This window comes from Phocoena phocoena, chromosome X, assembly GCF_963924675.1.
Source record: "Phocoena phocoena chromosome X, mPhoPho1.1, whole genome shotgun sequence".
NCBI lineage: Eukaryota > Metazoa > Chordata > Mammalia > Artiodactyla > Phocoenidae > Phocoena > Phocoena phocoena.
The window spans coordinates 47,508,005-47,535,235 of NC_089240.1; the positions used below are offsets into that span (position 1 = coordinate 47,508,005).

The following is a 27,231-nucleotide window of genomic DNA, read 5'->3' on the forward strand; positions in this document are numbered from 1 at the left end:
TTGTTAAATGTTTCTTGCATTTTCTCTAATCTATTTTCAAGATTTTGGATCATCTTTACTATCATTATTCTGAATTCTTTTTCAGGTAGACTGCCTATTTCCTCTTCATTTGTTAGGTCTGGTGGGTTTTTATCTTTGTCCTTCATCTGCTGTGTGTATTTCTGTCTTCTCATTTTGCTTATCTTACTGTGTTTGGGGTCTCCTTTTAGCAGGCTGCAGGTTCCTAGTTCCTCTTGTTTTGGTTTCTGTCCCCAGTGGCTAAGTTTGGTTCAGTGGGTTTTGTAGGCTTCCTGGTGGAGGGGACTAGTGCCTGTGTTCTGGTGGATGAGGCTGGATCGTGGCTTTCTGGTGAGCAGTTCCACATCTGGTGGTTTGTTTTGGGGTGTCTGTAGACTTATTATGATTTTAGGCCGCGTCTCTGTTGATTGGTGGGGTTGTGTTCCTGTCTTGCTTGTTGTTTGGCATACCGTGTCCAGTACTGTAGCTTGCTGGTTGTTGAGTGTAGCTGTGTGTTGGTGTTGAGATGGAGATCTCTGTGTGATTTTCACTGCTTGATATTACGTGGAGCTGGGAGGTCTCTTGTGGACCAGTGTCCTGAAGCTGGCTCTCTCACCTCAGAAGCACAGCACTGACTCCTGGCTGCAGCACCAAGAGCCTTTCATCCACATGGCTCAGAATAAAAGGGAGAAAATTTAGAAAGAAATAATTAGTAGAAGTAGAAAGAAAGAAGGAAAGAAAGAAAGAAGGAAAGAAAGAAAGAAGGAAAGAAAGAAAGGATGGAGGGAGGGAGGGTGGGAAGGAGGTTGCCTTTATTTTTGAGGGACATTTTTGCTGAATTTAGATTTGGATTGGCAGGGTTTTTACTTTCAGTATGTTAAAGGTTTCATTCCACTATTTTTGGCTTATTTGACTCTGGTACGAGGTCTTGTGTTCTTGTTCTTCTATAAGTAAGGTGTTCCCTCCACCCTTTTTCCCTGACTGCCTTCAATATTTTATTTTGCCTGTTTTTCTGCAGTTTGAATTTGATATGTCTGGGTGTGATGTGGCTCTTTTACAAATTTTATTTACCCTGCTTTGTGTTCTCTGAGATACTTGGATCTGGGGTTTATATCAATTACTAATTATTAAAAATTTCAGTAATTATTTATTCAAATATTTTTTCTCCATTCTCTCTCTCTTCTCCTTCTAGTATTCTAACTTGATAGTGTCCCAAAGCTCTTGGATATTTTGTTCTGTTTTCTTTTTTTACCCTTTATTTTTACTCTGCATTTCAGTTTGTGTAATTTCTATTGTTCTAGCTTCAATTTCACTTATTCCTCAGCTGTGTCTAGTTCACTAATAAGCACACTGAAGGCATTCTTCGGATCTGTTAATGTGTTTTTTCTCTTGTATTTACATATGATTCTTTCTTATACATTTTATCCCTTGCTGCTATCTTATCTGATCTTGCATGTTGTCTAACTTTTCCAATATAGAAAAGTATTTAACATATTAATCACAACTATTTTAAGTTGTCTGTTGGAAATTCCAAAATGTGTCATAACTGAGTCTTGTCCTGATGATTTTTTTGTCTCTTCAGACTATGTTTTTTCTTTCCTTGATTCTTCCCTTTGTGCTGCTCTCTGGAGGCAACTTATCTCTTGCATTCTTTAAAAATAAAGTCTGCTATTATTTTACTTGATTTATTTTAGCCTTGTAGTGGAGAATAGGGGACTAAGGACATACTATGTTATTTTGATTAAGTCTCAGTCTTAGGCAGGCTTAACCTGAGTCATAGAGGTGTGACTTTCCCAAATGTTCCTGCCCCTCCTCTAAATATAACTGTGAGCCTAGCACATATTCCTATCCCTCCTGGGTTATAGCATTTTTTCAAATTTTCTCCTTCACCTGTGGTGGTGAGTTTCCACCTGTGCCCTCAGTTCCTATTGCCATTCCTTCTGCAGAGCAAGGCTTGTTTTCCCTAGGGGAGATAGAGTAGATTGGTCTGGGCAGAGTTTTAGTGGTGTTGGGTATTCTTCTCTGCTAGCTGCAGTGAATTTCCACCAGTGCGCTCAGACTACAGTTTTATTACCTTTCCCTGTGAGGGTTAAGGTCTTTGTTCTGCAGTGTATAAAGGCAGAATGCTTTGGGCACAATTTCAGCAATGGATGCTGTTCTGTTTCCCTCCCCAAACCAGAACTATAGGATATATTTCTCCGGATTCTTATTCTTCCCTGCCAGCACCTGGTGGACTTCTTAGGGGGAAAGTCTGCAAAAGGATTCAAAACCACCTATGTCTACAGCCCCCAGGGGTTTCACATTCTCACACTAACACACAACCAACTTTTAGCAATTCATTAACAAATTTTAACTGTTATCTTCTTATGACTTTACATATTATTCAGTAGTATCTGCAAAAGATAAGCAAGTACCTGGGCCCTGTTGTTCCCTGTAGATGCCTATGTCTACAGATTTTGGGTTAGCTTTTAGCATTGCAATCTCAGTTTGCTCATGAATTCAATAGAGGACAATTTGCAATTTTTCAGTTTTTGTTTTCCTTGTCCTAATGGTGGGCGAGATGCTCATTCCAATTCTACAGCTCTGAGTTGATACCAGAATATCATGTGAACCTGGGGATAAGATTTGAGGCTCTGTTTGTCTTCCAGCATCCATACCCCAGTTTACAAATTCCCCCACGATGGTGATAATGGTGGGTTTACCAGCTCGAGGAAAGACCTACATCTCCACGAAGCTCACACGGTATCTCAACTGGATAGGAATACCGACTAAAGGTATGTCCCTGAAAGCCTTTCTTCTACAGCCCTCTATAGGCCAATTATGGAAAATACAGTAAGGTAGCTGACCTCAAAAGGGCAAAACCACGAGTAAAGGAATGTCTCAAAACATCATTAACAGCATTAGGACTAATACTATTACTGCTGCTGCTGCTGCTCTACTACAACTGCTACTACTACTACTGCTACTACTACTACTACTACTATATCACCACCACCACCACCACCACCACCACTAACCTCATAAATTTTTACAATTTCTTAAGTACGTAATCTGTGCCCAATCCCGTGATAGCTGCTAAGCATAAGAAAACTACAAAGATTAAATATCTGTTTTCAAGGAGCACTATTTTTGTAAGACCTCAAAAAAACCCTATGAGTAACATGCTACTTTTATCACCTTTATTATTACTTCTACACCAAAAATGCTATTCTTATTAGCATTACCATTTCTTCACAACCTTAAGGTTTTCTTTAAATTTTAGGGGTGTGTGGAGTCAAGCACCTCAAAGCCCCAGCCTGGAGTCCCCCACAAGGTCTTCAGTAAAGCAGGGCACTTTAGCTCACCTCTCCCGTCCAGAAGGCGTCTGCTCTCTCCAAGCCTCTCCTTAGGTCTGAGCCTATCTGCTCCTCCTCCCCAGCCGGAAGTGATCCTGCCTCTTTCCGCCTCCAGAGGGGTCTCCTTCCCTGCCTGTCAGCCTCCTCCCTCACTCCCTACTTCCAGCTTTCCTTTCTCCCCAATGTGATCTATTTTCTGCTTACTACCTCTTATTCAGCAATCATTCTTTTCTATTCTCCATTTGATTTCTCTATCCCCCACACTGTATCTCCATTCCTATTTGATTCCTCTGTTGCCCTTAGGAGGACTATGTTTCTCTGGGATCCCACACCAATGCTTCCTACAGACCCCTCTATGCCAACCTTAGTTACATAGTTTGTTTTTGTAGTGTGTTGTGTGTCTGGGTCTCTCTCCCCAGGAGCTGCTCTGGGGTAGGGGACTAGATCATGTTAATTTCTATTGCTTAAGTAGGACCAAATTAAGACATTTAGAGTCTCTAAACGCTAAAAGTTAGGGTGCCCCCTACATCATACGTAATTCAGAATAAAATCAGTAAATACAAGAAAGTCTACCAAAAGTTTTTATTTATCCCCTGATCACTATATTGATGCTTTTAATGTATATCAACTTAGCTGAAAATTTTTACTGGGACTGTGTTTCTCCTTTACCGGTACACTGGTACACAAGTGCTTAGCCTCTGTCTCTAGTGGAAAGGAGCACTTCTCCCCAGTGTGGAAAGCAGTTCTTCTTGGGCAATCACTTGCTCACTCAGTCAGTAATTATTTGCTGAGCACACAGTTGTGCCAAGGCCCTTGTTGGATGTTGGATTCCTGCCCTCAAAGAACTCACATCTATTTTTTAAACTTTATTGGAGTATAATTGCTTTACAATGTCGTGTTAGTTTCTGCTGTATAACAAAGTGAATCAGCTATAAGTATACATATATCACCATATCCCCTCCCTCTTTCATCTCCTTCCCACCCTCCCTATCTCACCCCTCTAGGTGGTCACAAAGCACAGAGCTGATCTCCCTGTGCTATGCAGCTGCTTCCCACTAGCTATCTATTTTATATTTGGTAGTGTATATATGTACATGCCAGTCTCTCACTTGGTCTCAGCTTCCCCTTCCCCCTCCCCATGTCCTCAAGTCCATTCTCTATGTCTCTGTCTTTATTCCTGTCCTGCCCCTAGGTTCTTCAGAACCTTTTTGTTTGTTTGTTTTTTAGATTCCATATATATGTGTTAGCATATGGTATTTGTTTTTCTCTTTCTGACTTGCTTCACTCTGTATGACAGACTCTATTCTTAAGTTCTAAAACACCCATGTAGGAAGAACTAGTATTATCATCATTCCACAGTTGATGAAATTAATGCCCAAGAGGTGACGTGTCTTGTCTAAAGGCACATGGTCACTAAGTGATAGAACCAGAATATGAACCCACATCTGGTTGATTCCAAAGCCTGACACTCACTGTGGCAGGTCTGATACTTGGTGCTACTGATGGGAAGAAGAAAGAACCCACATTGGCCCTGTGCTCTCCTCTACACTCTTCCTCTTATTTCCCTTGACCATACCAACACCCTATCGCTCTGCCCCCTTCTCTCCCTCTCTCCAAGTATTCTCCTCCCCTTCTCCCATTTCTTCTTTCTCTTCATGTACTTTCTCTTTCTCGAATTCACTGGTGAAGAGTTCCCCAGTGGTTTTCCATGTGCCAAAACCCATACTATGCACTGGAGATGCAAAACTGGATGAGGTTCTCAACCTGTCCTTGAAGATTTCTCCATCTGGCTGGGATGCATAAGAATACAACATGTCACTGAAGAATCCCAGAGCAGGGTACTGACGGACCTCACAGAGGAAATCACCTACTGGAAGGCAGTGAAAGCTTCCAGATAGGGTGTATTTGAGCTGGGTGTGTCCTGTGGGAGCAGTAGAATATTGGAAGAAGAGAAGGGAAGAAGGAGTAGTTCTTGTAGGACTGCAGGCTCTGAGGAGCCTCTGCTGAGCATAGGGGCACATGGGACGGTGTCAGATGTGTCTCTGCTCTAATGCACCTGCTTCCCACCTGCTCCACTTGCACAGAGGCCCTCAGAGTGATGTTTCAAATGCCAAGATGACCATATCTATAGCCACCAAGGGTTCCCTTGGCCTGCAGGTTTAAATCCAAGCTCCTTAGCCTATCATTCAAGGCCCTCCACAGTCAGTCTCTGACAGCCTCACAGGCCTCAGTTACAGTGGATGTCTCATGTTCTGCCTCCTGCCAATGCCATACCTTTGCTCAAACTCTTCCTCTACCTGGAATGTCTTTGTTCCTCTCTCCCATACCCCATGCCTGCCAATAAAAGGCCTGCCTTCCTATAAAGACTGGTACAAATGCTGCTTTTTCCAAGAAACCATCTGAGATCACCCCAAGCTTAGTTAGTCTTTCCTTCCTCCTTGCTCTTTTGCATGGCTCTGTCAGAGCACTTAACACACTGGGTGAGAGCTCTCTGTTTACTGATTTACTGTTTACTCTCTTTCCTACATGCTAGATTGTGAGCTCCTTGGTGCCCCATCATGCAGATCTGTTTCATCTCTGACCCCCAGAACTCATGTCCTGATTCACAAAGTAGGCATGAGAAACTATTTATTGGATGAATGAAGAAAATATTACATTACCTCTTTGCCTATTATCCCCTCTTTCCCCCTTTCCTTCCCTCCTCTCTGATTTTTCACCATTACAAATGAGAAAGTGTGGCCTAAAGAAGGCAATAAATCTAGACTCTCTGTCTTGATACAGAAAATGTAATAACATTGGACTAGGATTCAGGAGGCCCAGTCTAGTTATGTCCCCAGCTGACTCAATGTTTGACCCTTGATGACTGATTTTACTCCCTGGGTCCCAATTTCTTTATCTTTCCAATGCAGTAATGTACAGAACACAGTAATAATATATAGTAATACTATGGGCATTAAAAGGTTTGGAGTTTATGATTAAATGGAATAGTGGAAAGATCACCAGCTTTGGAACCAAACAGTCCTGGGTTTGATTCCCATCTCTCCACTTATTAGCTATGAGAGTTACTCCCTTGATTTCCTCATTTATAAATGGGAATGATGATTCCTACTTTTCAGGGTTGTTGTAAGGAGTAAATGAGCTGGTAGCCATAATTTGAAGCTTTGTAAACATATTATATAGCTACAAACTATACCTTCTTTTACCTCTGAGCTACCTCCAAGAAAGGACATTATTTTGCCACTGGGATCTTCCCAACCTCTTCACCAGGGCTCCTGCTTTCAGTGTTTAATTTAGGCCAGTATCGACGAGAGGCAGTGAGCTACAAGAACTACGAATTCTTTCTCCCAGACAACATGGAGGCCCTACTTATCAGGAAGTGAGTACCTAATATTTTAAAGACATGTGTTGCCCCCTGGCTGAGGGAGACTTTTGTTCAAATGATGGGGGAGTAGGGCAGAGCAACTTGGGTTAGCAAGGAGTCCACCTAGAGTCTCAAAGGGTGGTTAGGACAGCTCTTCTACTATCTTAACCAAAGCTTATTTCTGGTCATATCCATCCCCTGCTTAAGAATTTTTAACAGTTTCCTACTTCTGACAAGAGAGAGTGGAAACTTAGCCTAGAATTTAAAATAAGAGTCTCAGTAGCTTGGCCCACTCCAGTCTCATCCATTCAACCTCAAGTTGTCTCTCCTCTACAAGACTCTGAGCACTTCCAGAACAGAGCCTTGGTCTCATTTATTGATCCATATCCTCTTAATAGAACTCAGCAAAGAGTAATCACTAACCAGATTTTTGCCAAAAGCATAAATACATTTCCACGTTATTACCTGTGCTTGCCCTGTTACATATGCCAGGAATGCCTTCTCCTTCACAGACCATATATTCAGGCTCTTCTTGGAACCCTTAATATTATGGCTCTGTCATTAGTAAACTTTTCCTGGGTATGTTACTTTATACCTGCACCTAAAATGTCTACACAGAGCCATTTTCAACTGTGTGACCTCTCTGTGCTTGTACCTAGAATATAGGACACCCGTTGTAGATATTCAACAGATGAATAATTTAATGTAGGACATCTAAGAGATAGTGCAAAAGATAATTCAGAAAAATAGAGAGGAGCCCATTTGGGGTATAATGGTTGTTTCTGTTTCTTTCTTCATCTTTTTCAGGCAATGTGCCATAGCAGCCCTGAAAGATGTCCATAACTATCTCAGCTGTGAGGAAGGTCATGTTGCGGTAAAGAAATTTGCATTTTTTCTTAGGTTTCTGCTGGGTTGGAGAAGAGCTAATATATATTGAGCATTTACTATGTTCTAAACATTGTTCTAAGCACTTTGCACATATTTATTTAATTTCCACCCTCCCCCATGAGATAGGTATTGTTATTATACTCCATTTTATAGCCCAGAACAATGTCGTGCAGAGAGATTAAATAATTAAATATTTTACCAAGGCGGCAGGCCAGAACTGGAATACAGGTTGTATAGCTCCAGAATCTACACTCCTTTTTTCTTTCTTTTTTTTAAAAAATTATTTATTTATTTATTTATTGGCTGTGTCAGGTCTTAGTTGCGGCACATGGGATCTTCGTTGAGGCTTGTAGGATCTTTTGTTGCACCACGTGGGATCTTTCATTGCGGTGCATGGGCTATTCACTGCGCTGCACAGGCTTCTCTCTCATTGTGGCGTGCGGGTTTTCTCTTCTCTAGTTGTGGCGCACAGGCTCCAGGGTGCATGGGCTTTGTAGTTGTGGCACGCGGGTTCCAGAGAGTGTGGGCTCTGTAGTTTGTGGCACGCAGTCTCTCTAGTTGAGGCACGCGAGCTCAGTAGTTGTGACACATGGGCTTAGTTGCCCCGCGGCATGTGGGATCTTAGTTCCCTGACCAGGGATCGAATCTGCATCCCCTGTTTTGGAAGGCTGATTCTTTACCACTGGACCACCAGGGAAGTCCCCAGAATCTACATTCTTAACCAGTATACACTACCACTCCATCCCCAAGAATTCAGCAGGACTACACTAGAATTTGACTGCAATACAAACATTTTTAAGTTCTAGAGATTTAACTAAACACTTAATCAATTTAATCTCATAGACCTTTGGGAGTCGCAAATTCTAAAAGGGCTTCAAAGAGCTCCAAAGTGATAGCGAAGGAAGAAGCTTCACCTAGGAGTTGAGAGAATCAGTTCCAACTCTGCTTTGTCAGAGTTTGTGACAGTTTGTCTCTCTGTGACATTGGTTAAGGCAAACACTTCTTCTAAGCCTCAGCTACTTTACCTGTAAAATAACTCTAATAAACCCCCACCATTTTCCTCTTGCTTTATTATGTCTACAGAGTCTGCTACATTTCTGGGCAGGCAGTGAGGGCTCAACGAGTGCTTGAGAAATTGATATAAGCCATTTCCAAATCCTTCAAAACCCTGTTCAAGTTTTATCTCCTTCTGGAAGCCCTCTACTTGGCACAGGGATGGTCAAAAAGTAGGCATTCTATCAGAGCCAGATTCAGAGCAAACCAATCTCATCGTGTGCCTCTAGGTTTTTGATGCCACCAACACTACCAGAGAACGACGGTCACTGATTCTGCAGTTTGCTAAAGAACATGGTTACAAGGTAGAGTAACTCTCTAACTCTTATCTAGAGCCTACTCATTTAACAAACACCAAAGAAAGGCAAACCAGGGGAGGAAGAGATGCCAAATCAGCTACCATAGGGTCAGCATTTTAATTTAGTTGTAGGATTTTCCAGGTCACAGTTAGAAGCATCAAAACAGAACGGAACAGGAAAGAAGAGGTGCCACATTAGGCAATGGAAGATAATTGCTGACAAGCTGACACTGTGGGGGTGGATATGAGTAAGGAGGAGAGAGAACCACTACAATTCAGGGCCAATCTGACTCATAAAACTCAGAATCCTGAAAGCACCACTGTATGAAATTATGTTGTCAGAGATACCTCTAAAGATGACTCAGAGCCATTGAGAAGGGGTCAAGCTATGTTTGACTCCTACCAAACATAATTCCTTGCTGGAAATCTTTCTTCTGTTTCTTTTATAGGTCTTTTTCATCGAGTCCATTTGTAATGACCCTGATGTCATTGCAGAAAACATCAGGGTAAGGAGCACCAGTCACCTTTCCTTCTTATTTTGTCTCAGATTTGGATCATACCTAGAAATACCTCTGTGCAGTTAAAGGAGGTATCTTCCCTGAGCATCTCCTCCCACTTCCTATAGGAAGTATTCCCTGATCATCCTGGCATACAATGATTCTGTGAAATTCCTTTAAGTATTGGAGAGGAAGCTAAGGTTCCAAGAGGAGAGGTAAGTTGTCAAGTGTTCATACAGTCAGGAAGAGGTAGAACTGGACCTCAAGCTTGGATGTCTGCCTTGAAAGCTCTTTTTTCTGACCCACAATTCATATCAGAGCTATCACTGCTCTTTTCTACAGTTTCTAGGCATGTGGTCTAGATTTAGTTCACTCACTACATTTTATTGTTCCCTATTTCATTAAATTACTGTATCTTGGGGACAGAGGTGACCTTAAAGGTCACCTCCTTCAACACTTCATCAGAAACTTGAAATCTTAGCTAATTGTTTGTGTAGATTTTCTCCTTGTACCTCCAGTGTGGAAGTTCTTTGCCTTCATTAAGTGCAGTCCAATCAATCTGAAATCTGCCTCCCTGTAATTTCCACTCATTGGTCCTAATTTTGCCTCTTGAGGCATAGAATATGTCCAAGTACTCTCTTTCCTTTTCATCCCTCCACCTATCCATCCATTTGTTGATTAAACATAAATTGAATACATACACCTGGGTTGAACCATTCTGGGCACTAGAGACAGAACTAGATAGGGGAGCGCCTGGCCCTTGAGCTCACAGTCTAGTGAGGGAGACTGACAATTTTGTAGACATAATTCTGTGAGATCAGTGCTGAGATGAAGAAACAAAGGAGGCTGTGGCAGCACAGTGTTGAGGACCTAACCTTGCATGGGAAGGATTCTCAATGAAGGTAATAGCTGACCTTCATCTTGAAGAATGCATAAGAATTTGGCAAGTAAAGAATGGAAAATAGGGGGATAGCATATACTAAGTATGGCATCTATGGGGAACTAGAAATAGCTTAGGTTGTCTAAAGCAAAGTGTGTGGAGCTCTAGAGGGGCAATGGGAGAGAAGGATGAAGAAATCATTTGGGACCCAATCATAACAAGCCATGAGTCACCTGCTAAAATATTTCATACTTTGTCCTAAAAGATGTGAGGAAATGGTGAAGGGTTTCAAGCAGAGGAATTCCATATTCAGATGTGCATGTTAGAAATATCCTTCTGGCTGCTAGTATGGGAAAGTAACTAGGCTATAGACAGAGTAACCAGTCACAAAGCTAGAGTGAGCATCCAGGAAAGAGAATGGAGGTCAGCTGGAGAGATATTTAGAAGATACAGGGGGGAAGATTTGGTACCTTCTAAGAGGTGGGGGATGATAGAAAGAGACACATCTAGGATGACTCCCAGATTCATTTTAGGCTCAGGTGACTTGAGTAGATGATAGTGACATTCACTGAGATGGTGAATGTGGGTGGAGAAGGTAGATATATTAAGGGATTAGGAGTTGCCAGCCCCTCAGAAATCTAAAGCCAATATATGCCATGTTATCCCAGTAAACACTCAATACATGTAAGCCATTATGATCCCCAGCCAAGATCTCCTGTTCCTTTTCTTTCTTTTTTTTTTTTTTTTTGCGGTATGCGGGCCTCTCACTGTTGTGGCCTCTCCTGTTGCGGAGCACAGGCTCCGGACGCGCAGGCTCAGCGGCCATGGCTCACGGGCCCAGCCGCTCTGCGGCATGTGGGATCTTCCTGGACCGGGGCACGAACCCGTGTCCCCTGCATCGGCAGGTGGACTCTCAACCACTGCGCCACCAGGGAAGCCCTCCTGTTCCTTTTCTTCAACCATTTCTCACACCACAATTTCCAGGCCACTTATAAATGTTTCTCTTAAACAGTGTGTGAACTGAATATAATGTAACAGACCTTGTTTGAGCACACAGGGATAAGGAATGGGGTGTTAACACAGTACAGATTCTCTTCAACTGACTGATTTTGTACACTTGGGCAAGAACCTTTCTCCAAGTCTCAACTTCCTCATCTTTATGATGAGGAATGCTGTACTCAGTGATCTCTAAGGGTTCTTCCCAAGGGCACTGTCGGATTCTCTGTCTCCCATGGTTCTTCCATCTTTCTCCCTTCTTCCAGCAAGTGAAACTTGGCAGCCCTGATTACATAGACTGTGACCGTGAAAAGGTTCTGGAAGACTTTCTAAAGAGAATTGAGTGCTATGAGGTCAACTACCAACCCTTGGATGATGAACTAGACAGGTAAGAACCCAGAACCCCAAAGTAAAGGTCAGGATCCTTAGCCCGGTTTTGATGTCCTGTAGGACCTGGAGGAATGCCTTCCTTCTCTGGGCCTCAACTTTATTTGTAACATCAGGAAACTGTACTTGATTTGTCTTCAAGGGCCCTCCCAGCTCTAATTATCCATGAGGTGATGATTCCTTGTTGTGTAAGGTGTTCATCATAAGGGGCTTGAAGTAGTGTTTTCCTGAACAATGTGGACATATTAGGACCCTGATCTCAGGGGGGGAGAAATACCTCTCTCCTGTGGTTGTTGCTGTTATGTTTTCAAAAGTATTCTTCACACATGGATGACATTTCAGCTTCCAAACATATTCACCTTTTTTGTTTCATTGAATCCCCTCGGCATCCCTGTTAAGGAGGCTGAAATAGGTCTTATGATCATAAATTTTCAAGAAGAGGAGATTGCATCTTATAGAGCTGAAACCACTTGCTCAAGCTTCCACCACAAGTCAGGGGGTAGAGCTAGGATTCTAACTACATATTCTGTCTCTTAATCATGTCTGTTTTCACAACATGCATGCACCTTCAACCAGTAAGTATTTGGATTCTTTGGGCTATGGTGTACATCGGGGGTGTAAATAAGGGCAAGAGAGGTAGGTTCTATCCTCAGATAGCTTCCATAGTGCTTTGACATATGGGAAGATACATTAAAAATATGAAACTTTCATTCACAATACCAACTAAAGATTGGAGAGGTGTTAGCTGGCAGTACAGGGAAGATGTGAGTTTTAGACGTAGGGTATACCCAGAACCTCACTTTCTTTCAAAATGGATTGTGATGAGAAGAGACCCTGGTCACTCAGACCCTTTGGGCCCCAAGTAAGAAGTATAAAGAGGCTTCTAACAGTCATCACCACCCAAAGAAGTTTAAAGAGCATCCTTCCAACTTTGTCCAACCAAAGTCCCCAGAGGTGACCATTGTTACTGCCTCACTTCTTAGATGGGGAAACAGACCCACAGCAGGGCAAGGGCTTACCTGAGGCCACACAATGAGTGAGTAGCAGAATATATACTCAAATTCTCGTCTTCAAACTTCCATCATGGTTATCCTCCTCCCACATCCCTATATCATAAAAGTGTCACATGAGGCTTAGATACTCAGGTCAAGGGGCAGGACCTTGTGTACAATTGTGAATATTGTTCACTGTGCCAGGTCACGGGTACACTTGTTTTTCTCACCAAGACATGTACTGGAGTAGGGGAAACTTTTTCAAATTTCCACAAAGGCACTGTATGAATAGTAACATATGGTGGAAGAAGTTTGAAGGAGGGGAGCTAAAATGAAAGAACAGCATTGAGAAAGCCCCTAGCCTTTGGCCTAGACTGCTGCAGGTACTCGGTGTTTGATGAATCAGTTTGGGTCTGAGGACAACTGATTCTGAAAGTTGGCTTTATCTAATCCTTTTTCCATCAACAGACATTTACAATCCATGCATCAAGGCCCACTCCTAAGCTGTGCCCTAGGAACCCAAAGAGGGAAGATCTATCTATCTCTCTGTTCTGATAGAATGCTCAGTTGGTTGAGGAAGACAATGAGTATGCAGTTGACCAGAATTGTGGTGATGGTAAAGCAAGTGGGGTGGGGGAACACAGAAGAGGGGACCCAGTCCAACTGGGAGGAAAAGATCTGGAAGAACATGTTTACCCAGTAGGTGGACTAGACATGCGTTTAGGGCACCAGCAAGGTAGAGTCCACCAAAAATAAGAAAAGAAAATCTTGAAAACTTTTAATAGTTTGTATTTCAAAAACAGCATCAAGGTAGTCAAAACAGAAAAAAATATAACCAGAACTCAGTAGACCTTCTTCATGTTATAATATAGCTTATAATTTTTATTTTAAATTACACATAATGGGGGTAAGCATTAGCTACTATAAGACTTTTGATGTGAAGTACCTTTAAATGACTTCATATGATCCTGGGCTCAAAGAAAACTTTCTAAAGAGAGTGAATGTACTGGTTCTTGAAGGATGGATGCATAGGAGCTCAACTTTGGAAATCAGGCAAATAACATATTTTCAAGGAAAGAGAACAGTACCTTGCAATGGCCTAGTTAAATCTGAATAAAAGTAGAGGAGTACAGAGAATATTTCAGCAAAAGCATTAAGGCTAGAATGAAACAGAGAAGTTATGAGCATAGACATGGAACACTGAGGTGAGGCAAAGCAGGACCAGTGTATGAAGGCACGTAGAATGTCAGACTAAGGTACAGAATTTGGAAGTTCTCCTAGAGCCACTCAGGACCTAGTACCAGAAACAAGGCAACAAGGCTACATCAGATATTTTCTACTTAAGTTCTGAGAGTCGTAGATGAGATGGTTGGAGAGTTTGACATTAGGCAAATCACTTCCTCTCTCTGTGTTTCAGTTTCCTCACCTATCAGAGATAATCTCTGCTTCCTAGGATGGTTATGAGGATTTACGCACTTTGAAGCCCCCACCCCTGCCAGGTGCATACATACACACAAAATGGTCAGCAAATGCAAGTGGCCTGTGAGATGTTGGAGACAGTCAGGGACACAGAGGATTACTGTTTCTCTCTGAGTATGTCAGCAGTGTGAACCACAAAAGAGAGAACGTTAGATGCCTGAAGTGTGAGGAGTGAAAGTAAAAAGACAGTCTGGCTCAAACTGAGATTGAGGAAAGGAGAGAAAAGGAGATGGTAGCAGGCAATGAGCTCCTCAGAGTGACCAGGAACCAAGTCTCTAGAACAGGTACCCAGACCTGGGCAAGGCATAGCACCTTGTCAGAGGAAAGGTAGGTGAGAGCTGGGTTATGGAGGAAGCTTGAAGGCAGGGTGTGTGGTTGGGGCTTTCTCTTGGGATCAGCCTCTCCACCATCAGCCCCTGAGCTGCCCTTGCTCCTGCTTGGGCTGGCCCAGCCACCTGTCCTACATCAAGATCTTCGACGTGGGCACACGCTACATGGTGAACCGAGTGCAGGACCACATCCAGAGCCGCACAGTCTACTATCTCATGAACATCCACGTCACACCCCGCTCCATCTACCTATGCCGGCACGGTGAGAGTGAACTCAACCTCAGAGGCCGCATCGGAGGTGACTCTGGCCTCTCAGCTCGGGGCAAGCAGGTAGGGATGGCCCCATGCACTCAGAGGTGTTGGCTGGTATGGTCCAGGTGGGCTGTGGGTTGGTGGGGTGGCTGCTGCCTGGGTCCTGAGGATGGGGGTACTCAGTGGCAGGATAAAAGCAGGTTCTGGTCACTCTTGCTCTTCCACCCCATCAGCCACTCAGTTTTGACCCACTGAATGGCTCCCAAGTGCCAACAGCATCTGCAAGTCCAGTGGCTTGGTCCTGGTCCTCCAGGCCTTCCCAGATCTGGCTGCTCCTCCAGCCCCATTACAATAAGCACCCTCTCTCCTGCCTGACTGGTCCCCTCATCTTTCTCACAACACTGTGCTTTTGCTTGTGCAGTTTCCCCACCGAGGCTGTCCTCCTCTGTCCCCTCTGTCAGCTGGTGACCATCATTTGCACAGATACCTGCCTTAAAGTGCCCCACCTTTGAATCCGTCTTCTCCTCCATTACTCAGGGCTGATTCTACTCCCCCAAACCCCCACTACAGGTTATCACAGGGTCAGCACTTGTCCCCCACTAGTTACCGCTTCTTTTCTGCCCTCCCTGCTCCACCCCTTCCAGGACACATCTCCTCCTCCATGAGCTGGTCCAGGAAGCCCTCCCCTGTCCTTTCCTGCCCTCCTAGTCAGGTCACCTGGGCTCCATCCCCCCCAGTTCTGGCCCATCTCTGACCCTCACGGTGGGAGTCTCTTTGTAGCTGAGAATAGTGAGCTGCACATTATGGGTGCTGGCCAATTAAAGAGACACATTTTCCCATATTTGGCCCTGACCCTGGGCTTGTTAACACAGTTATTGTTCTTGCTGGGAGGATGGCTTGGGGTGGAACAAGTGGGAAATGAGGTGCAGGAGGGAGGGAGTGTCCTCTCTTATTGGACACCTCTGCACATTCATGGCACCATCTGCTTCCACATGTGTGGCCTCATTTAATCTTCATAGCAGCTCTGTGCAGTGGCCATTACTGTCACTGATTTATGGATGTGGAGGCTGAGGCCCACACAGGAACAGAGAGTGGCCCCTGGTCACACAGCCAGTAAAGGACAGAGCCAGGACTGAAAACCAGGCCTTTATGCTTGCTCCTCAGCCTCCCCCACTGCAGAGCTGGCAGTATCACAGGCAAGGCATCACACCGGAAGGCCTGGTCCTCCTGGATCATTTTCTGTTACTTTCAGACTGGTAGCCTCCCCTCGAGGTAGACTCTGACCTCTGACTCTCGCCTCTCTCGCAGAGTCAGAGACCACTGGAGGAGCCACCCTAGCCCGTGGCACCACCTACAGCCAGGGGTCTCTTGGTTAGGGCTGTCCGTGGCTTTGCCTGCAAATTTAGCACCCAGTTTGGACACGTGGCCATCTCCACCCAACATGCCTCCTTGAACACAAGTGTGCACATGTACATGCACACGCCTGGCCCCAGCCTTCATGCTAAAGGGCACAGTGCACCATGCATTGTTTACAAAGCAGTTTCCCATCAACTGTCACCCACCACCAATCACAGTAGCTCTCACTTACTATGTGCCAGGGAGTGCTCTGGGTGCTCCCCGTCCACTATCCAATGTGACACTCACAGAGACCAGGCTGAGTGAGCTAACGCTGTTTGCATTTTATAGGCAGGAGATATGAGGCCAGAGATGGCCAAGGACACGTCCCAGGCCACACGGGCATAACCCCCATCGCCTGTCTCCCAGTCAGCACTCCTTCCACCAGAGCACACTGACTGCTGACTCATAATCCATAATTAGAATGTGTGTACACAATGCCTATATTTGTACATAAAAATGTGTGCCTGTATCTGTACATTTGTGCAGATGTTCCTCACACACCATCTGTGATGAATAACATGCCTGTATGCAGAAGAATAGTGAACCACTTGCTCATCTGGGTTCCCACAAACCTAAGTGGTTCCTTTTCGTGCTGTCACTGTTTCCCTTACTGGACTGACCATGTCTTAATAACAGGACACCCCAGTACGCAGCACATGGCCACACACACTCAGTAAATGTTTGAATGCCCTTAGAACCTGGGTACCAGGTCCCCTGCTCAAACAATGAGAATTCACAGCGTCAAAGATAAATGTACCCCACATCCCACCCCCATACACTTCCAGACCACACTCAGAGTACCCAGAACACTAGAATTTCCTGCCCAGAGTCTTCTTCCATTACCTACATGGGCACATCCCAGAGTCTGTTCACCTGAGAAAAGGCCATGTCACAGAAGTGTTCACCCCTAGGCAAAGGGGTGGCCAAGGGGTTACTGTTTGTGTGTTATGGAGATTGGTGGAGATATGGTGTGGACAGAACTTGTTCCTGTGACTGGATTATCCATAAATGTGTACTCAAGGCACCTAGGAGTGCAGGATGGAGCAGAAATGGGAAAAGGAGGGAAGTAGACTATGAGTGGAGTGCTTCCATTTGTACTTTTGTCCCAGGCTCCACAAATGTTAGAGGTGGGCTGTTTGAATAAATGAACAATCAAGTAGGAGGTTCTGTGAGCAAACATCAGTGAATGCACACGCACACATATGCACATATACACACATAAATACACATATTCTCTATTCCCTTGGTTCTTAGTCACACGGGCAAGAGTATGACTTTTTATAAATTGGGAATATTTAAACTCTACTTTTGCTTGTTCATCGTCACTCCATTATTTGTGGCAGATCTGAAATTCTTCTCATGGTCACCCTGTCTTCTTTCATCTCTCTTTCTCCCCTGCTCTCCTCCTTTGCACCCCTACTCCCCAGTATGCCTATGTCCTGGCCAACTTCATTCAGTCCCAGGGCATCAGCTCCCTGAAGGTGTGGACCAGCCACATGAAGAGGACTATCCAGACAGCTGAAGCCCTGGGTGTTCCTTATGAGCAGTGGAAGGCCCTGAATGAGATTGATGCGGTGAGATGGAGGGGGATGGATTTCCCTGTGGATGGTGAGGCTTGACTCTAGGCTTATCCCCTGGATTGCCTCTACTCTGGCTCATATGGGGAACCTAATTAATTCAACAAACATTTCTTGTGCTAAACACTGTTCTGTGTCTTGGGGATCCAGTGAAGGCCAGAACAGACAAGGTATTTACTCTCATGGAGCTCAAAGGCAGGCCGTGAATAAGACATTGCTTTGCATGTGACAAAAGTTTGTGAGAGGGGAAGTACAAGGGACTATAGAGTCTCAGAAGGTGAGGGTACTCTTGACAAGACAGTGGTGGAAGATTTAAAAGGAAAGCTTCCTAGAGGAAGCTGGAGATGAGACAAGAAGCAGGCAAAATGGACTGCGGTGAGGGATAATTTTAATTTGAGAAATAGGGAACAGTTCATGTGAAAGCCCAGAGGTAAGAAGAGAGCATGGCATGTTTAGGGAACTGAGGAAAAATAGCAGAGAGTCTGGGACAGTGAGTGTGAGGTCTGGAGAGAAGGGAGATGAGGTTGGAAATGAAGACAGCTTATAAGGCCTTATAGCCCATGTTGAGGGATTTGGATGCTGCCCTAAAAATAGGAAGCCATTGATGAGGTCTAAGTCAAGGAGGAGTGGCCTGAATGTGATTCACATTTTCTTAAAAAAAGACCACTCTGGTCATGTGTGGAGACTAGGTGAGAAGAAGGCCAGAGTGAGAATGCATACCGGTATGGAGATGGCTGCATTTGTCTAGGCAAGAGGTGAGGGTGTGATGGCCCATATATATATTGGAGATGAAATGAAGAAGAAGAATTTGGTAAATATTTCATATGACCCTCGTGACATGGCAGTCTCTCATTAGAGTCAGGTTTTTCCATGAGCTTCTTGAGAAGGTGTTTCCTCTCCATTGTCTCACCTGCACTGTAGGTACACTGACCTCAGGTTAGACACTAAAGTAAAAGCTTCACTACAGATGTGGATAACTTGTGTGTAGGTAGGTTAACCTGATTGCCTGCTAGATAAATACAGAGAAGTATGTTTGTGTATACATAAGACATATATGCTTAACTGTAGATGTACAGAGGCACACATATTTAGAAAAGGGATATACAGCATTGTTATACATATCACATATATTTGTTATAAAATACATGCAAGCCAACAGTTCATCATAATTGTTCAGTTATTGTTTGTTTCTGGCCCACATGTGGTGTAAACATTTATTGGATACCTACTCCATTTCAGGCTCTGGAGTAGTGCTGGAGACAGAGATTGGTTCCTGTCTTCACTGGGTTTTCAGAAAAAAACAGGGTAGACAGAGGAATGCAAAATAGTGTGCATGATACAGGCTCTGATGGGTTAGAATGTGGGCACACAGATGTTGGGGCAAGGTATCTGACCCAGCCATGATCTGCCTAGAGGAAGTGATGCCTAGCTAAAGCCTAAGGGGTGAGTAACAGTGAGCCAGAGAGAGAGGATCAGGAATAGTATGTCATGCAGAGAAAGCAGAATAAGGAAAGAGGGAATTGTGTGTGTGTGTGTGTGTGTGTGTGTGTGTGTGTGTGTGTGTGTGTAGACCTACTAAGGTCATAGCAGTGCAGATGGAGAGGGAAGAAAAAGGAATATATCTGAAAGAAATTTAAGAGGAAGAATCTCAGGAATTAGCTATGAGGGGATGGGTAAGGAAGAAGGAAGAATTTAGAATGATGTCTAATTTTCTGGTTTCTTTTCAATTCAGTAATATATTAATAATTAGATATATTAATCTAATAACATTAGATTAAATTAATCTATTTAAATTACTGTATAATCTAAATAATATTAATTAATATAATAATATATTCTATTGATTGAGTTTTTAAAATGTGCCTTGTACATTCTGTACTAGTCTCTTTTACATATATTATCTCTAATATTCAAACTACTGTTGTGAGGTAGTTATAATTATCCTTATTTTGCAGATGAGGAAAATAAAATTCAGAGAAGTTAAGCAATTTTCCTTGTCAATAAAGTCAGTGGTCACTTCCACAGGCAACAGGCTCCCAGCATGCCTCAGAATAGAAAGTCAAAGCCAATCTGGAAGGACCTTGTGTATATACAGGGTGCACTTTCTCCTATGGACAGTGTCAGTTGCAGGTTTGACACTGCCTGTCTTCTTGTAGGCTGGGGCAGGGGTGAACCTAAACCCTAAGGGAAGCTTGGTTGATGGCTCAAAAGACAACAACCAGAGCACATTGCTCCCCTACAGGAAGGTCTACTTGGAATCTACACAACCAGAAGGAAATCTTACAAACCCAACATCACTTCCCACCTCTACCAGCAGCCACCTCACTTCTGTGGATTTCTCAGTGGGAACTCATTCTCTGAGCCCTTGATTCCTTTGGGTGTGAAGAGTGTATCTCCCCAAGGACCACTCTGAAACTGTTAGGAATTTACTAATTCTTGCCTTCTGAGAAGTCTGTGGATACCTGTTTCTTTATCTGCCAGAGGTCCTGGAGCAGAGGTGTGGGCAGGAGGGATGGGAAATGCTATAACACAAGAAAACACTGCTGTGGATGTGTGCACACACATGTGCCTGCCTACACAGTCACAGACATCCACCATAGGTATGTTTACACTCACAGACATGCACTTCACAGACACATGGACCCAATAGTCAAACACAGGTTCCCTCTCAGATGCATTTACCAATCATATTTGCACCATTCATGCACACACATGCACACTTACAGACAGACACACCTAGAGATACATATCACACTCACCATAGACACACATGCAGTCTTTGCATATATCTACATCGCATAGACACATAGAGGCATACCAGGGACATATAAACAGTACAGACACATAACCTCAATCATATTACCACAGATTAATGCAGACCTTAGACATAGGTACACAGATACTCACACATATAATCAGGGACATACACACTCACAGATACACATACCACAGACACACTGAGACCCACATGGAGGGACAGACCACAGAGACACCCATGCAGGCAGATTCTTAGATGATCAAACTGTCTTCATACACACACACTCACACCAATACACTATACATATGCTGAGACAAAAACACAACCAACAGCATAGAACCTTAAACATACCACAAATACACACCATAATCATGCTGCACACACACAGGTAAACACAGTCACAAATCCCCACAAATTTATAAAAGTACACACTCATATATACAATGTGCACCTATAAACCTTTTGAGACAACCATAGAGAAACACCAGATACCCACCATACACTCAGCCTGAACACACCTATACACATGCACTCATTCTCACATCCACACAGCTACACACCTTGTGCATACATACACACATACATTCAGACAACAGACGCAGACCTAGAGCTGTGTTCACAGAAACCCAGGTGCTTGTGTGCTAACGTTCCACAATCATTGGTTTCAGAACTATGGTAAAGGTTGTGGGGATTTTAACTTGTGAATACTTTTGTCCCCAAATAATTTTTCTCAGGGTGTCTGTGAGGAGATGACCTACGAAGAAATCCAAGAACACTACCCTGAAGAATTTGCACTACGAGACCAAGATAAATATCGCTACCGCTATCCCAAGGGAGAGGTAAGGTTTGGAGGGGTGGCCAGACTCTTAGGACTCCTCCCCAGTATCTCTATTCCAACTACCAGGATTCCATATTTTCCTAGACAGCTTTAAAAACAGGGTAAAGCAAATTTTGCAGCATCTTCCATCCCGCAAGGCATATGATTATCTGGCCCTTTGCTGTCTCATTCTTAGCTATAGGCAACAGATTCCTCTTTTTTTAAAAGCTACACATTTGCCTGATTATATTCCTGTCTTCTTTCAGGAGGACTCACTTTGTCCTAAACTTTGTGTTTGATATCCTTACACTAAAGGTATTTGAAATAGTTCAATATACTCTAATTTCCTGACATTTTATTGCCAAGTTGCCTAAAGCTCCAGCCTCTCTGGACTGTGGGTTGGAGTCCCAAGGGACAATGGCTAATGGTTTATCCAACTTCTTTGCCACCACGTGAACCAGACTATCAGTTCCCTATTCCCATGTGAGGTAAATCCTCGTTGTTTTCAAACCAGTCTCCATTTAGCCAGTTCCACATATTAGAATATTTATTAGTCATACTCCATTTTTGATAGATTCCAGGGAACAATTATCAGAAAGCAGGATATCAGAGAAGAAACAATAGATATCCTGTGTTACAAAGCACTTTCATATGTGTATTTTCATCCTCAAAAATGACATTATGAAGTCAGTCCAACTTTGCCCTCATTTTCCTTTATATATTTTGAGGTTATGTTGTTAGAGACATACAAATTTAAAGCAATTATATCTCCTTAGTGAATTGTATATTTTATTATTACATAGTAAGCAAACCTCTTTCCCCCTAATAATGCTTTCTGCCTAAAGGTGTATTTTATATGATATTAATATAGCTATATAAGATTTCTTCTGGTCAGTATTTGCCTAGTTCATCTTTAGTCATTTACTTTCAACTTCTCTGTGTATTTTTGTTTTGTTTCTTATAGACAGCATATAGTTGACTTTTATTGGTTTTAATAAAAATTGAAAATGTATGTCTTTTGAATTGTAAATTTGGTACACTTACTTTTATTGTAATTACTGATTTATTTGAACTTCTTTCTATTCTCTTATTTTGAGCTCTCTAGGCTTAGTTTATCTTTTCTCTTTCTCCCTTCTTTAGAATTGATAGAGTTTTTACATCTATATTTGACTTATACAATCTCTTTCCTTTCTTTTAGTGTTACTCTTAACATTTTAATATGTGTGATTGACAAAATCTAAAAATCAATATCTCCACCCACCCCCTAAAACAGTATAAAAATGTTACAACTCTGGTCACTCCCTCTCTTAACTTACATGTTAATTGTTGTTTTATATTTTACTTCAAACTTGTCTTATCCCCCAGATGACTTATTATTGTTATTAATAAATTTATTATTGTAAGCACAACTTACTAAGTAGATGTTGATTGAATTAATGCTTACTGAAGCACTTCAATTTACAACAATCTATCAGAATATATCACTATTTGTTCCTATAATACCAACATATTATATTTTTTAAGTTAAATCAATATTACCAGAGTAGAATTATTATAAATGCTAGACAAAATAGAGCTACTTCCACTTAATAAACGTTGTATCCACATAGATGGATTTTTTTTCTTTTTTAAAAATTTTGTTGGATTATAGTTGATTTACAATGTTGTGTTACTTTCAGGTGTACAGCAAAGTGATTCAATTATACATATACATATATTCATTCTTTTTCAGATTCTTTTCTCATAAAGGTTATCACATAATTTTGAGTAGAGTTCCCTGTGTTATACAGTTGGCCCTTGTTGGTTATCTATCTTATATATAGTAGTGTGTGTCTGTTAATTCCAAGCTCCTAATTTATTCCCCCCCCCCCAATTTTCCCCTTTGGTAACCATAAGTTTGTTTTTGATATCTGTAAGTCTGTTTCTGCTTTGTAAATAAGTTAATTTGTATCATTTTTTAAAAATGAGATTCCACATATATGTGATATCATATGATACTTGTCTTTCTCTGACTTACTATGCCTACGAGTGGGATTGCTGGATCATATGATAGTTCTATTTTTAGTTTTTAAGGAACCTCCATACTGTCTCCTAGATGGATCTTATATAGTGGAAAAGGGGTAAAATCACTTATCCAATTAAAATATAATTCTTATTCACTAAAAAATAATATTGTATACAGTCAGTGTTTATTTAGATGTAACCACATATATCCAATTCCCTTGATCATTCCCTTGATCATTCTTTCTCCTTACAGCTGAAGTTTTCCTTCTGGGTTCAATGTCTATCTTCCTTTAGAAGTTTCTTTAGGAGGATCTGTTGGTAGTAGACTCACCTTTCTTTTTGTCTAAAAATGTCTTTAAGGAGGGGTGGCTCTTAATCCTAGATGGTATTTTGGCAAGGTATAAAACTCTAGGATGACAGTTTTCTCTCGGCACTTTGGAGATATTGTCCCCACTGTCTTCTGGCTTCTAACATGGTTAAGAAGTCTCCTGAACGTCTAATTGTCATTTCTTTTCTCTCTGGCTGCATTTAGGGTCTTTGGGTCTCTATGGTTTTTAAGTTCCACTCTGATATGTCTAAATATTAATTTCTTTTCATTTATCTTGCTTGGGGTTAATTGGACTTCCTGAATCTGAGGACTAGGATTCTTCATCGATTCTAGAAAATTCCCAGACATTATATCTTTAAATATTCCTCTCTCATATTTTCTCTATTATCTCCTTGAAATGCAATTGGATGTGTGTTAGTCCTGTCTCTATCCTTTATGCCTCCTAACTTCTTCTTATTTTCAATCTCTTTGCTACATTCTGAGTAATTTCTTCAGCTCTATCTTCCAGAACAGTATTTCTTGAATTGTATCTAATCTGCTGTTTACTGTATCCATTGAGTTTTCCATTTTAATGACTATATCTTTCACTTATAGAAATTCTACTTAGTTCTTTTTCAAATCTAGATCATATACTCAATAGCATCTTATTTCTTCCTTACATTTTTGATTCAATCTTTCATTTCTTTCAAAATCTCAAGCATATTCATTTTATATTGTGGATCCTTTATCTTAAGTTGTTAGGGTTCTTGCTGTTTCTGCTTATTTTTACTCATGATAGCTTATTTTCCTTGCATGTTATGTGAGCTTCAGTTTGATGAAAATTTATCTATGGGAATCCCATGCAGTCTGAGTTGAGAGAATCCAGAGAGAATTTCCATTTGCTTCTTCCAGACACTCTTGGGAGCTAATGACTTGAAATCACTTTTTACTAAACTCTCAGCTTAGCATTTTCTAAAACACATAGGTAGTATAACTCTCAACCACAAATCCAACGGAGGATAGGCTTGTGGTTATACATTCTTTTTTTTTTTTCTTTTTTTTTTTTTTAAACATCTTTATTGGGGTATAATTGCTTTACAATGGTGTGTTAGTTTCTGCTTTACAACAAAGTGAATCAGCTATACATATACATATGTTCCAATATGTCTTCCCTCTTGCGTCTCCCTCCCTCCCACTCTCCCCATCCCACACCTCCAGGCCGTCACAAAGCACCGAGCTAATATCCCTGTGCCTTGCCGCTGCTTCCCCCCAGCTATCTACCTTACTACGTTTGTTAGTGTGTATATGTCCATGACTCTCTCTCGCCCTGTCAAAACTCACCCTTCCCCCTCTCCATATCCTCAAGTCCGTTCTCCAGTAGGTCTGCGTCTTTATTCCTGTTTTACCCCTAGGTTCTTCATGACATTTTTTTTTCTTTTTAAAATTCCATATATATGTGTTAGCATACGGTATTTGTCGTTTTCTTTCTGACTTACTTCACTCTGTATGACAGACTCTAGGTCTATCCATCTCATTACAAATAGCTCAATTTCATTTCTTTTTAAGGCTGAGTAATATTCCATTGTGTATATATGCCACATCTTCTTTATCCATACATCCGATGATGGGCGCTTAGGTTGTTTCCATCTCCGGGCTATTGTAAATAGAGCTGCAATGAACATTTTGGTACATGACTCTTTGAATTTTGGTTTTCTCAGGGTATATGCCCAGTAGTGGGATTGCTGGGTCATATGGTAATTCTATTTGTAGCTTTTTAAGGAACCTCCATACTGTTCTCCATAGTGGCTGAACCAATTCACATTCCAACCAGCAGTGCAAGAGTGTCCCCTTTTCTCCACACCCTCTCCAGCATTTATTGTTTCTAGATTTTTTGATCATGGCCATTCTGACTGGTGTGAGATGATATCTCATTGTAGTTTTGATTTGCATTTCTCTAATGATTAATGATGTTGAGCATTCTTTCATGTGCTTGTTGGCATTCTGTATATCTTCTTTGGAGAAATGTCTATTTAGGTCTTCTGCCCATTTTTGGATGGGGTTGTTTGTTTTTTTGTTATTGAGCTGCATGAGCTGCTTGTAAATTTTGGAGATTAATCCTTTGTCAGTTGCTTCATTTGCAAATGTTTTCTCCCATTCTGAGGGTTGTCTTTTGGTCTTGATTATGGTTTCCTTTGCTGTGCAAAAGCTTTGAAGTTTCATTAAATCCCATTTGTTTATTTTTGTTTTTATTTCCATTACTCTAGGAGGTGGGTCAGAAAGGATCTTGCTGTGATTTATGTCATAGAATGTTCTTCCTATGTTTTCCTCTAAGAGTTTGATAGTTTCTGGCCTTACATTTAGGTCTTTAATCCATTTTGAGCTTATTTTTGTGTATGGTGTTAGGGAGTGATCTAATCTCATACTTTTACATGTACCTGTCCAGTTTTCCCAGCACCATTTATTGAAGAGGCTGTCCTTTCTCCACTGTACATTTCTGCCTCCTTTATCAAAGATAAGGTGTCCGTATGTGCGTGGGTTTATCTCTGGGCTTTCTATGCTGTTCCACTGATCTATCTTTCTGTTTTTGTGCCAGTACCATACTGCCTTGATTACTGTTGCTTTGTAATATAGTCTGAAGTCAGGGAGCCAGATTCCTCCAGCTCCTTTCTTCGTTCTCAAGATTGCTTTGGCTATTTGGGGTCTTTTGTGTTTCCATACAAATTGCGAAATTTTTTGTTCTAGTTCTGTGAAAAATGCCAGTGGTAGTTTGATAGGGATTGCATTGAATCTGTAGATTGCTTTGGGTAGTAGAGTCATTTTCACAATGTTGATTCTTCCCATCCAAGAACATGGTATACCTCTCCATCTATTTATATCATCTTTAATTTCTTTCATCAGTGTCTTATAATTTTCTGCATAGAGGTCTTTCGTCTCCTTAGGTAGGTTTATTCCTAGATATTTTATTCTTTTTGTTGCAATGGTAAATGGGAGTGCTTTCTTGATTTCACTTTCAGATTTTTCATCATTAGTATACAGGAATGCCAGAGATTTCTGTGCATTCATTTTGTATCCTGCTACTTTACCAAATTCATTGATTAGCTCTAGTAGTTTTCTGGTAGCATCTTTAGGATTCTTTATGTATATTATCATGTCATCTGCAAACAGTGACAGCTTTACTTCTTCTTTTCCGATTTGGATTCCTTTTATTTCCTTTTCTTCTCTGATTGCTGTGGCTAAAACTTCCAAAACTATGTTGAATAAGAGTGGTGAGAGTGGGCAACCTTGTCTTCTTCCTGATCTTAGTGGAAATGCTTTCAGTTTTTCACCATTGAGGATGATGTTTGCTGTGGGCTTCTCATATATGGCCCTTATTATGTTGAGGAAAGTTCCCTCTATGCCTACTTTCTGGAGGGTTTTTATCATAAATGGGTGTTGAATTTTGTCGAAAGCTTTCTCTGCATCTATTGAGATGATCATATGATTTTTCTCCTTCAATTTGTTAATATGGTTTATCACATTGATAGATTTGCGTATATTGAAGAATCCTTGCATTCCTGGAATAAACCCCACTTGATCATGGTGTATGATCCTTTTAATGTGCTGTTGGATTCTGTTTGCTAGTATTT

At 41.8% G+C, this 27,231-nt stretch overlaps 1 protein-coding gene across 3 annotated transcripts in view; it reads left to right on the forward strand.

Annotated features, from left to right (window-relative positions):
- Positions 1-27,231, forward strand: part of PFKFB1 (6-phosphofructo-2-kinase/fructose-2,6-biphosphatase 1) — a 93,748-nt gene that overhangs the window by 56,160 nt on the left and 10,357 nt on the right. For 2 of the 3 annotated variants that reach the window (XM_065900918.1, XM_065900916.1), the window contains exons 2-10: positions 2,646-2,771; positions 6,615-6,708; positions 7,501-7,567; positions 8,865-8,939; positions 9,382-9,438; positions 11,572-11,693; positions 14,615-14,822; positions 17,570-17,716; positions 21,212-21,316. In XM_065900918.1, the coding sequence (XP_065756990.1) occupies positions 2,646-2,771; positions 6,615-6,708; positions 7,501-7,567; positions 8,865-8,939; positions 9,382-9,438; positions 11,572-11,693; positions 14,615-14,822; positions 17,570-17,716; positions 21,212-21,316 (1,001 nt within the window). The remainder of the gene's footprint in view (positions 1-2,645; positions 2,772-6,614; positions 6,709-7,500; positions 7,568-8,864; positions 8,940-9,381; positions 9,439-11,571; positions 11,694-14,614; positions 14,823-17,569; positions 17,717-21,211; positions 21,317-27,231) is intronic. The other variant, XM_065900917.1, reaches the window with a different exon arrangement.